This window comes from Macadamia integrifolia, chromosome 8 (assembly GCF_013358625.1).
Source record: "Macadamia integrifolia cultivar HAES 741 chromosome 8, SCU_Mint_v3, whole genome shotgun sequence".
Classification (NCBI taxonomy): Eukaryota; Viridiplantae; Streptophyta; class Magnoliopsida; order Proteales; family Proteaceae; genus Macadamia; species Macadamia integrifolia.
Window position 1 is genome coordinate 12,790,763 of NC_056564.1, and position 12,618 is coordinate 12,803,380.

The following is a 12,618-nucleotide window of genomic DNA, read 5'->3' on the forward strand; positions in this document are numbered from 1 at the left end:
GAAGTGAGAATCGGTGACGAATTGTCGGGGTCGGTTCCGATCCGTCTAATCCAGCATTCCAGCTCCGAAGAAATCGCCTGGATCCTTCCACGGATTTTTCTTATACGATCCACTTAATCGGGATCGATGGTTTAGTTCCACATGTACTTCCCACATTTTGAGGAATTGGATTGAAACGTCAGCATGAGATCATAAGATCTATATTTCTCCACAAAATTTGAAGCACTGTAGATTTTGGACTTGCCACATGACAAGATTTGTTATATTATATATAATCTCTCCAAACGTACACCTGTTATCGATGGGTCTATTCACAAAGATCCCAAAATAATGGTTCCCTTCTTTTTGGTAGAATTAAGGGTTTCCACTTTCCAGTGGGAATTTATGCCCATTTTATGGCGCTGGCGTTAACACTTTTCATTTTCCTTTTAAATAGTTCCTTTGGTCTAAGCTCTTGTTTTTTCACATATGGGGTCAAATTAACTGATTTTTTTTTCTTTTTATTAAATGCAAGATCCAGTCCAGATAGGGGACCCACGAGGGATCATTGGCCACATTTATTATTATTATTAAATACTCACCTACGAGTATGTTTCAAGAAGGTAGGGTTTAGGATGAGCAGGGTTTTAAACAAGGAATCAACAATTCCCAATTTAAATTAACAAAGATCAGTTGAATCTATCAAAGTCGATTCCAAGGTGTTTGATTTTTGAAAGCTTGACTACCTTTTATGATTTTACTCCTTGAGCACCTTCTATGATTTTACTCGAGTCTAATTGCCTAGTTGTTCATCCTCAATTACTTTTCTAGTTCAGAATGAGAGAGGATGAAAAAAAAATTAATAATTTATAAGAAAATAGACCTTAACAACATTTTAGCATTCTATTAAGAAGAGTTGTGCTTACAAGAGGTTGCCATATGGATCGTATGAATCACCCGATTTTGATTCATGTCGGTTCTATGAATATTCTTTTGAATAACTTCTTAGTTTTTGTGAATAGCCAAGATATGTGCATATTTGACAATATATTCCATACATTGTTAAAAAAAAAACTCATCTTTGCTTGTCTGCTTTTTTTCCTTGGTAGAAATCCTTGCTTGCTAATCACACATTATCTAACCAAACTCAATTCTCTCGGATACGTTCCTCAAAAATTCAATTCATGTGGATTCCTCCCCCGACTCACGAAAGGATCTTGATGGAACTATCAAATTTGAAATTGAACATAATTTTGCAGAAAAATATCCCACTTCTTTGTTGAAAGAAGACAGGAAACATGTTCAATATCATTTGATTGAATAGATGACTTAGCTCCTTATTATTTGAAGAAACCCTCCACTTCAATTGAATACGATATGAATTACACTTGTCAATATAAAAATAAAACTAATAATAATAGTAAATTAAGCATTGACAAACGAACATGTAAAATGTGAATGATAAGACACACCTAGATATGAAGCAAGAGTAAAATAGGATATTGCCAACTCATATTACATGTGGGGGACACCACTCTTTCACCGAAAAAAGGATGGACAGTACTCACATGTAGCAATATTTATAAGCATAACAGATGACCATAAATGAATTTTAGAGAAAAGAAAACCAGCAAATCTATTAGCTCTGTTTCATTTCATTTGAGTCAGATAATTGAGAGAGGGAGAAAAAGAGAAATGTTGTTGGTTGGAAAGATGAGAGTGAGGACACCCATGTGGACCCATGGCCACCATGCACCTTTGCCCTTAATTAAACACCACCTAAGGGGTTGGTAGCCATTAGCCTGCTTGGTATGAAAGTAGAAAACTCATTCAACTCATCATAATTGAGATTGAGATTGTTTGCTTCAACATGAAAGTAGAAAACTCATTCAACTCATCATAATTGAGATTGAGATTGTTTGCTTCAACAACCAACATGTAATTAAGTTAAGGGGTCAAGAATCCTGTCAATCTAGAATAAATTTTGCCGAGTAATTATATTACAATTTCTTATAAAATATAAATTACAATACAAAGCTTTTGCAGTAGAAACTATGATGTAGTGTTCATCCTTAGTTGCAATGAGATGAGAAAAAACTTGAAATAGATGTTGAATCACCACCACAACAACTGAAAAAACTTCGAACAGAATTCAGGTTGAGTTACACTTGTAGTGCTGTCTTTAAGATAATTGATGTCCTCTACTGCTAAGAGTTGTTCTGCACTTCTACCTCCAAGATAAAACAACATTCCACTAGAAAATGAAACAGTTCTTCTAATTCCTTTTAGGAGCAAAAAGCTACAGCACAACAACCCCCTCTAACCTTACATCAGACTTAGAAAAAATGGAAGGAAGATAAAGACTTGTATGGTTACAATAAGTTGAAATGGACGGAATGTCAATGTGTGAATATGTGTCTTTGCAAGATATTTGGTTGGGTTTATGTAGACTCAAAACCAACCCTTGCACCCTCTTGGATTCCTCAAGAGTAATCTTCAACTAATGGCAAGTTAGTTGGAGAATAATGTCATATGGACATGAATTGAAAATAAATTGAATTAATCTCAAACAATTCCTTAACCCACCTCTCCACTCATGGTAGTGACTATGAATGGACTTTAGGGCACCCATACAATGACATTGACCATTTACCTCAATTTGGCAATAACATATGGCATGAATTAAGATACAAGAAATTAATTCCAATCAATTCTCTTTGTTCACCTCTCCACTCATGGTTATGGCTGTGAATGAAATTTATGACTCCCATAGGGTGTTATTGACCATTTTTCACTACCTTGATCCACACCATAGCAAGACAATCAAAACACATAAAAGAAATACTTCATTTTGAAATTTAAATATAATAAAATAGATATAAAATCTAACAGGGATAGTTAAAAGTTAAGCCAATGAAAGCATAGATATGAACATCTTCAACGCACATGAGGGTGGAGGCAGCCGATCATTTCACACCGACAGGGTTCTATGTCCCTCAATCCCTCAAGTAAAAAATGCATGAGATGAGAGTGGGACCAAATGGATAATAAAACATTAGATCTCTCTCTCTCTCTCACTGAGTGCAATGTCGATTGTAGATCATTAATCATTACTCTCCTTTCCTGTATTTCAGTAAGCCCATTCACCACACACAGATCAAGGCAGTACATTAATCAAGGATTTTAAGTACTTAAATTCAGATCTTACTTAGCTTCTAAATACTTTCGTGGGATAATGGTTAGTAGAGTTGAAATCTTGACTCTAGAGTCGTCAGTAGTTTACGCTTATCACACCACAATTTCACATACTGCACTGGACAGTCATCAAATTTTTTTTTTTTATCAAACTCGAATTACACACATCCACCCTTAACCCGTATAACAAATCAATCATACAAAGATCTAAGCTGAAAACGTCTATGAATACACAATGTATTCGGACCAGCAGAACCGCACCCTACTTCCTCAGCCTCTTTAATCATTATTGGAGCAAAGGAAAGAGATCCTCAACCCAATCCAACCTTATCCCATTTGAATGGAATTGTACTACACATATGTATATGAAAGAACCCACCACCTCTTACCTTTCATTCTTCTTCCCGCTTTTGGGTCTTCTTGCATTTCGCTTTCGAACCATTATTTCCAACAAATATCACACCAAGATGATCGCGACATCCATTAATGAATGAAGGGACCTCTTTGGTTAATATCTTATAAAATTAATCATGCCCATGACAAAGTGAAGGTGTCCCTAGGTCAGTTGCATTTACCGCTTCAGTTGGAATCAATGTTATGTTCATGTCGATCTCGAGTCTCGACTCATACTATACGTTATCAATACGAATTAGGATGGAAATTCAAAATTGTACCTCTTTTTATGGATTCAACCTGATACGTATTAATATCATATCAATATTGATCTCCTACACCGACAATACCAATACTTAGAACCATGATGGTAATGAAAACTCAACGGCTACATCAATACAATGCTTTTTTGTTGCTATCAGATCCATGTAACCAACTCCATTTAATTGGGACAAGGTTATGGTTGTCGTTGTAATCAGCGCAACGCTTTTTCTACCTCTACGAATAATACAACCTATGTAATGGAATGTTCACTGAATCCAACATTTTGGAGGGTCAAGGAATAGGGTACCAATCGGTTACATTGATTTCAACTTTATTCTTTAGCACGCATATGATTCAAGGAATTCAGAGCAGATTGACTGATTCAAATTCATACTCAAATTCAACTATACCCTCCCTTGTATGTCCATGCATCATTCCATGGTTCTGAATTTTTCATACTCCATTAGGACAGTTTAAGAAAAGTTCCTAAAAGAAGTGTTCAGAAAAAAGCAATTAATTTTAAGAACGAATGTTTACTCAATAAGAAATAAAGTTACAATATAATCGTAAAATTTTCAACAAAAACACATATAACTTGCAAGATTTAATCTTCAAGCACGTATCGGTTTCTTCTGGCACCGAAAGCAAATCTCTGGGAACAAAGAAATTTAAAAAGGGTGAAAGAAAGAAGAGAACAATAAAATCAATTAGCAACAAACCATCTATGAACTTAAGGACTGCATACAATTATTTGAGTTGCGAAATAAAAAAAAAAAAAGGTTTCTGTATAAGAAATAAATGACTTTTCTTAACTGAGAATATCTGGGAGCAGGCCTTCAACCCAGTGAGAAAACGAATGTAGGTTGGTTTCATGGAACCATTGCTTGGGATGGATCTGATGCTTGGAACGAGATATTCTGCAACCTGTGTAAAGTAACAAATATAAAGTTTAATAGAGAATCAGACGAGATGCTTGTATATATGAGTAGGTAAATTAATTTACATAGATGCAGTTATGCATGTTTTAAGTTATGTCGAGTTCAACATCAAAGGTAACTGACACCTAACCCAAATAGAACCTATTTATTGACCTGAGTTATAAATGCCAAGCAACATATTCATCCAAGTAAATGTATCAATTTACATAGTAAAGACCCAAAATATGGATCATGACATTTAGAAGGCTATGTTCCATAGGTGACCCAAAATATTTTCCTATTTTTTTTTGCTACATCTGGGTGAGAATTGAAAATATAAACAAATGTACAAACACATGCACGATTTATGCATCATAAAATAGAATAGAAGGCCCTCAAAAAGGGGAAATTTACAATTTAAACATTGTAAAACTTAAGGAGTTGGGAAATATGGAAGAAAATAGGAAAATATTTAGGAAAAACGAAAAAGACAGCATGAAATTTACAGATACCACAGAAAATTCAGGGACAGAAAATTTAATAACAAGATTACTTTCATGTGCATTGCATAAAGTTTGGTCATAGTATATAAACAAGTCCAGAGCTGTGCATGTGATCATTTTATATTTTACCTCTCCTGGCGGAGCCCTAACTATGATCAACTCAATTTAACTAAACCTTGTACCAACTAATTAGTGCCTTAATAATTGATCAATTGCTATTATTTGAAAAGGTAGTTTTGAGCTGTTAGAGACCAGGAAGCTCATGGACCACATCCTAAATTCCTCTAAATAGGTTGCAGGCATCCCAAAGAACTACGTTCTCCATAATTAGAGAATGATAGCGACTAAGATCATACCACTTCTGCTGGTTCTGCTAAAACATTAATGAAAAATTTGGCCTGCAGTTGAATTGAAGTGTTAGTTCTATGCTGAAAAGCTTCTACCAAAAAAAAGTTCTATGCTGAAAAGCCACAAGGAAATAGCCAACATGAGGGGATATTCGGATTTTTGATTCAACCTGCTTTGAAGTGGCCCCAGCCATGAGAAGATCAGTTGTAACCATACCGGGCTGTAACAAAAAAAATCAAAATGAGAATTTGCACATGTTAACTAAGACACTGGACATTTGACAAGGTGAATTTGATAACCCAGGAAGCTGAGGATACCTCAGCAACCATCTTAACAAATCAAAATCCTCAAAAGCCTGTTATAGCGGGAAGAATCTAGCATAAGACATAGAACTAAAACCACTGATGCAGAACCCAGGTCACAAAATCCAATTTTGGTTCGCTATGGGCCCACCCAAGTAATAGAAGGCACAAATCAAGACCTTTGGGATAAGCGGTTGTAACAATAACAACACGAGAAATTAAAGAGAGAGATAGGGAATCGAAGCAAAAAAAAAAAAAAGAGAAAAGAAATGCACCATACCGATAGGTTATGCACCACAACATTTTTAACATCTTGCATCTGTAATTCAGCCTGTGCACATATCACAAAATTTTCCGTATAAAAACAATAACTCCATTGAACCTCATAGTTTTGCACAATCCTCCACCCAAAGAAGTACACTAAAATGTAGATAAAATGTTTTTAAGCTGTGAAATATTATCTTAATAAAATATGCAGCCTTATACTATATATCCAAGCACTCATTTTGCTTTGCCTAGGTACAAAATCCTTGGTAAACCCAGGGTATCTGAGCAATCAGAATAAAAATTAGCCTCCATAAAAGCAATACTGGGAAAGGTTGCACACAAGCATTGAATGGAGAAACCACTGAATGGTTCTCACTTGCACCAAAGAGAAAGATCAAAACCATACTGGTAGCAACCATCCCATGGGTAAAATCTTTTGCAATAACTGTTTCTTTTTCATCAAGAAGAACATGCTAGAATGAGTATTCCGAGTCAACATCATTGTTGAAAATAGGCCTCATAGATCCGTTAGGGCATTCAACTTTAGTACCTAAAACCCAGAGAAGAGAACTATTAATATGTCACATTAACATGAACAATGTGGACTTGTTCAAGTTAAAGAAATAGAGAACCATCAAGGATGCTTAGAATCTCGAACTAAAAAACTCCCAAATGACTTACAAAACATAAATAGATAGGAAAGAAGCCTGAAAACTTCCGTACCAAGTGTCCTCAACTCTCCCGCCAAAAAAAATAAAATAAAATAAAAAAATACCAAGTTTGATGATACCTGTAATGACTTTGTCAAGTGAACTACACTACGTTTTGTTGCCCCATATGCAGCAAATCTAGAAGATAAACAGAAAAACAATCACCAATGACCAACCAATAAAGAAGATAAACAGGGCATCACCCAACTAACAATAGATTTGACTTCTGAGAAGAAATGAGACACAATATTACCCAGACAACTGCGCCATGACATTGGAAAGATTATACAGATTCAATGTCATAAAACCATTAAAGACAAAGGTACATAGGATTGACTTTTATTGGTTATTGAGTGTCGAGTATACCTATATTTCTACAATAACCAGCAAAAGCAATGGCACAAAAGGACAAAATTAGAAAATGACAAAACAGATTATCTAGATTACCCAGTGAGTCAAAAAATAATTCCAGGGGCAACAAGATTAAAGGATGGTTAGAAGTACAAGATGAAGTTAGCTGCAGTTAAATGCATTACAGTACCTTGGAGTTGGTCTTCCATCTGAACCAGCCCCATCAATGTTGAAAATATGACCTCCTCGAGGCTGGTTCAACATCATCTTTATTGCCTATAGATCACAACCATGAGAAAAATAGACCCTTCAAAGGTTAGATTAAGCCAGAAGCTCAAGAGACTGTTCTTTACCTCTCGGCAACATATCATTAGACCAAGTGTGTTTGTTGTAACAACTTCTCTGCCAAAGAAACAACACCACAAAGAGGTTAAGTTAAATGGATGGAACATCACAAAGGAAGAAAATATATGCTACTGTGTCTTATCTTACATAAGATCTTCATCTGAAGTTTCTGCCAATGGCTTAAAGCTGTATGCATTTGATCCTGCATTATTAATCTGCATCCTTTCACAAAATATGGTAGCATAGGAGTAAGATAACAGACTTGGCATTGTGAGTTGGTGACATGCACATTGTTAATCTGCATCCTCTCAAAACATTAACAGTCTTGAAAAAAAAAAAAAAAAAAAAAAAAACTCAAAGCTAGTAATCAGCCAACAGCAAACAGCATGTGGAAAAAGTTCCTAGAAGTCAAAACAAAAACTTAATACTCCCCTCCCATTCTCCCCCCCCCCCACCCAATGGGCCTGTTGACCCTTCCCCTTCCCCTTGATTGTTGTACCTCTGTTTTTTCTTTGTTCCCCTAGGGGCCTGTATATTCCCTTCCCCCTTCTTTCCTTGGCAATGAATTTATTATTCATCCCCTCAAAATACTCAACTGAACAAGGGCTTATTCCAACTAGTTGGGGTGGCTCACTGACTATCATTTCCCCCTTCCACCCTATAAATTTGAGACGACAAATTATGGCAATCCATCCTAAAAGGGTCTGGCATAAGGCTTGAGATGCCAGCCGCTAAGAAACTGAATGTTAATGCAAGCCCCGTACAAGGCTTGGTTTAAATATGGGTAAGATTTTAATATAAGTATGGGTTGGGCCTTAATTTTTGGGTTTTATTATTGTAATGGGCATAATTTATAAGACCAACAGTGGGAGATAAAGGGGATATACGAAAGTTATTATTTTATTTTACTGGGCCCCTTGCTAATAGTTGATAAAGTTAGTTACTGGAGTCTTCTTTTAGTTTTAGTAGTGATTTCTTCTTCTATTTCTTTCTTATTTCTTTTTCTCTCTCTTCGATTAATTTGTTCGGTTTTAGATCCTAATTTTAAGGAGGATTTTATCTTCTTCGCTCCAATGTCCAATCATTACATCCTTCTTTTCCTCCTCCTTTATTGGGACAGCACCTCAGATTTACTCCCCTTATCCTTCAAAAGTATGCTAGGTTCAAATCCTAAATTTTAGAATCCAACCTTCCTAACTTACTCCTCTCAACTGTTGATGTCAATCTCCATTAATTGTGCTGATTAAATTCTGTTTTATTTCTGAAACTTATCCTTGAAATCTGGTAGTTATTCTGATGAAAATATGACTAATAGTTTTTAGATAAAATCTGGCTCGCATCTAGCCATCAGATTGGGATCTCTTCCATTCCACTAATGGGCCCATCACTCGCAGGCCAAAGAAAGACTAGGTGAGACAATAGATGTGGAGAAGTCAACTTAAGAGAGAAAAATCTAGGATGAAAAACAAGACCCAACAAAAGTAAAGATAAGCCCACAGAATAGAAGACAATAATTGCATTCATAAGCAGCAAGGCACAATCTATATCAATTCAAGCTGTAACAAATGCCAGACAAGCCACCCAATGAATCTGAGCTCCCAATACGCAGGAAGGACTAAAGTCCCAGATCAGGGAAATGAAGTCCTCCAATCTTTAAAAATAAATAACAAAAAAATCTCAAGAAGAGATTCTAAATATTAGGGCCATGGATCTCAAATAGTGTTATTCTTATCACCGATCAGTCACAGAGCGAAGCTAAGTTCTTAACCTTCAGGGAAGACAACTAATTCCTATCCAAAATCCTATCTTCTCCTCCCTGTCGTGATTAGACAATAATGAGTCCTCCAAGTTTTCTTTTACCTTCAGAAAAGCTTTTTTTTTGGAGGGGGTGGGGGGGAAGGGGACAAACCACGATTACAAATATGATAGCCATCAGTTTCAAGTGGTACAATTGTGCAGACAATCACGAGTTACATACCCATATATCAATGTATTTGAGCTTATCATGGGCAAATGCTACTAAATCTTTGACATCATCCCCTTTTTTAACATCACAGGTAGTACCCTGAAGAAAAAGTGGACAATAAAAGAAAGTACATTGAACAATATCAATGCAGGGTAAAACAGAAGACCAAAAAGAGACAAAATGGAAGGCAGAAAATCAAAAGAAAAAGCTACGTAGTGGGTACCCACACATGCTGCTCCCCGAACTCCTGCCTCAAGTTTTGAACTGCCAACTCCACCCGTTGACCTGCAAAGGATTCCCTAAGAAAACATAAGCATTAAGTGCAGTTTTTCAAGTAGCAACCACCAGTAAAATTTTCATATTTTTATGGTAAGTTATGAAGTCTTGGTAAACAACAACAACAAAGCCTTATCCCAACTTAATGGGGTCGGCTACATGGATCCAAGCAAGGGCAAAGAAAAGAAAGTAAAGTGAAAGGAAGCAGACCACAAAAACGGTAACGAAGAAAAATAAAAAATATACAAATGAATGTAATCACTGAATTCCTAGATTCAAGTACAGTTAAATAAATAAATGTAAGCACATAAATTCCTAGATTCAAGTACAGGTACATCAGGACAAATATCCAGGATCAACAAAAAAATATGGTCTTCTTAACCTCCCATTGAAACTTTAGAAGTCCACTGTCAATTCCCTAATTGGTGACTATTCATTTTTAACCTCCATGCTTTCACAAGGTCCACAACCTTCACTTGGTGTTTTCCATGTGATGATTTCCCACAATTTCAATTAATTCTCACACAACAGAACTGTATCTGCAAGGAGGGCTGCCAATGGGTTGGGTTTCAGCCGACAACCATGAACAGGTTAGCTGAGGAAGTCCAGATTCTTGCAGTCAGACACACAGACACATATTAGGGCATCAGAAGCCACACAATCACAATCACAATCACAATCACAATCATACTCAATCTGAATCCAAGTAGTTAGGACATGGGACTAGTCTAGATCTGTATACTTGAGTCCATCTATTAAATCAGTTTCAAATAACAATAGCCTGCTTTGAAATCACCTGTTTACAAGTCTTACTACTTGTCAGAAGTAACAGATTACAACAAAAAACAAAAAAAAACAAAACAAATCGAGAACTAGAGCCTGCACCTGATCTAGAGCAGATTAAAACATTGTCACCTGCTTTTAGGAACTCTTTAGCAAGCGCATATCCTATTCCTGATTGGTGTGCAATAAAATAAACTGAAATTTAGTAAGAGAAAAAAAAATGAAAATAATAAACATTTTGTCTGTTTTTTGTGTGCACATGAGGGAGAAAGAGACCACGTGCTAAAATATCCACTCGTGGAGTGTTTGATTAGTTCGAGTTACTTATTAAAAGACACCTCCATATAACATATTAACATAAGTTTAAAATGCTTCATTTGCACAGATATTTCATTTGCAAGCCAACTGTACATATAGGATGCATAAAAGTCCCTTATTTGCAGTTCCTAAATAAAAACAGATGTTGGCATCCAAATCCCTTAAATAGGTTATAATGCATCCAGTTAAAATGGAAAGAAATAATTGAAGTCCGACCAGTGAAAACTTGCGGGGCCCTGAACGAAAATTACTGAGGTGATGACATAAAGGACCCTATCAGGCTATCGCTGTTCTAGCTCACACTCCTGGATAAATTCAGTATATGGTCAGGCAATCAATCTGAACTTTGGTGCATGTTCGCACAGGGGAGGTAGCTGTAGGGCCCAACCCTCGGAAGGTGGGTGGGGATAATCGGAACATGTTGGATTTCTTGACATAATGTTTGAGCTAACTAGATGCCCTGAACCAGGAATTACATAGGCAATGAGCAATGTAAACAGTCTTTTCCATATCACATCTAAGAACCGATCTATTATTTAGATGCCCTGAACCAGGAATTACATAGGCATTTGCAGTCCAAGGACTGAAAGGAATGTTGTTCCTTGTTGCAGCAAGGATATTCTTCGGCTTCTCATACCCATAGCCCAATTAAACACCATCCTTAAGATAGAACAGTCTTGAAAAACATTGACAGAATCTAAACTCTCTAGAAGAAAAATGTGAAACCAATTTGATACAATCGGCTTCCCGTAAGTGTATGTGTTTAAAATTTCTCTTTTGAGTACTTACACTGATCGGAAACATATATAATCAAAACAAAAGAATGCACTGAGACTATTAATTGAGCTCCAACCATTTCAAGCTTCGAAAAGTTGTCTAAACATAAATAACGAAGACAATAATTGGAATCAGACTGTTGCGTGTATTATTAATCCAAGAATCAGTTTTAAGTTATTTTAAGATGTATGATCGCAAATGGAATCCGAACTAGATCAAATTACACCAGAGAGATACAAGAATCCAATTTGAAAGGAAATTGAACTCCCTAGGGCGTGGAGAATAGACTGACCTTTAGTGGAACCAGTGATCAATACATTATAAGGAGGAACCATAGGGCTTCTCGTCGGAGAAGCTTCTGCCGTGATTCGGTGAAGGTTCGGACTCGACACGCGACGCCCGAGTTCCAGACAACGACGGTGGAAGGCATAGGTCGGTTGACGAAAACGGTCGGAGTGACAACGGACTAAAGAGACGAGACGAGCTTGAGTTTTAGCGGGAAGAGGAGAAAGGGAAATGGTGGGAAAATGAAGAGATGACATTGGAGATTTGGAGCACGACAGAAGGAAGTACCCAAGTGAACTGTTAATTGGATAAAAGGAAGCTGGTTCTTCGAGCAAGTGCGGCTTTATAGATAGTTTTCTAGTCTTTTAGACATTTAAACTATTTGGTTTGGATAGTATTGGACAGAAAGAAAATGGAAACTTAATTTCTTTATACTTGATTGTTAATAGAAATATATATATATATATATAGGCAGTGCTGGTAAGGGGATTCATGGTCGGGAGTAATCTGATACGTGGAATTGGTATCGATACATCCCATTCGTTCGTTAAATTCCCAAACATCATTTTGTTTCGAGTGAAATACGATCCCAAATACACTCATACATTATCTTCTCTCTCTCTCTCATGTCGAATGCTT

General features: G+C 36.4%; 1 protein-coding gene across 3 annotated transcripts; it reads right to left on the reverse strand.

Annotated features, from left to right (window-relative positions):
• Nucleotides 1–4,348: 4,348 nt before the first annotated feature.
• On the reverse strand, nucleotides 4,349–12,350 carry LOC122085605 (chlorophyll(ide) b reductase NOL, chloroplastic). Of its 3 annotated transcripts, XM_042654086.1 has the most exons (13): nucleotides 11,987–12,348; nucleotides 10,702–10,770; nucleotides 9,764–9,825; nucleotides 9,553–9,639; nucleotides 7,722–7,789; nucleotides 7,583–7,631; nucleotides 7,420–7,505; nucleotides 6,959–7,016; nucleotides 6,182–6,232; nucleotides 5,769–5,819; nucleotides 5,608–5,649; nucleotides 4,645–4,755; nucleotides 4,349–4,483 (listed from the first exon to the last, which is right to left on the reverse strand). In XM_042654086.1, the coding sequence occupies exons 1-13, from the start codon at nucleotides 12,234–12,236 to the stop codon at nucleotides 4,436–4,438; spliced, it is 1,032 nt and encodes a 343-aa protein (XP_042510020.1). In that variant the 5' UTR covers nucleotides 12,237–12,348; the 3' UTR covers nucleotides 4,349–4,435. The 3 variants fall into 3 exon arrangements, with proteins under 3 accessions (XP_042510020.1, XP_042510019.1, XP_042510021.1); XM_042654085.1 differs by lacking the exon at nucleotides 4,349–4,483 and having other exon boundaries at nucleotides 4,490–4,755; XM_042654087.1 differs by lacking the exons at nucleotides 4,349–4,483; nucleotides 10,702–10,770 and having other exon boundaries at nucleotides 4,490–4,755; nucleotides 11,987–12,350.
• Between the last annotated feature and the right edge of the window lie 268 nt (nucleotides 12,351–12,618).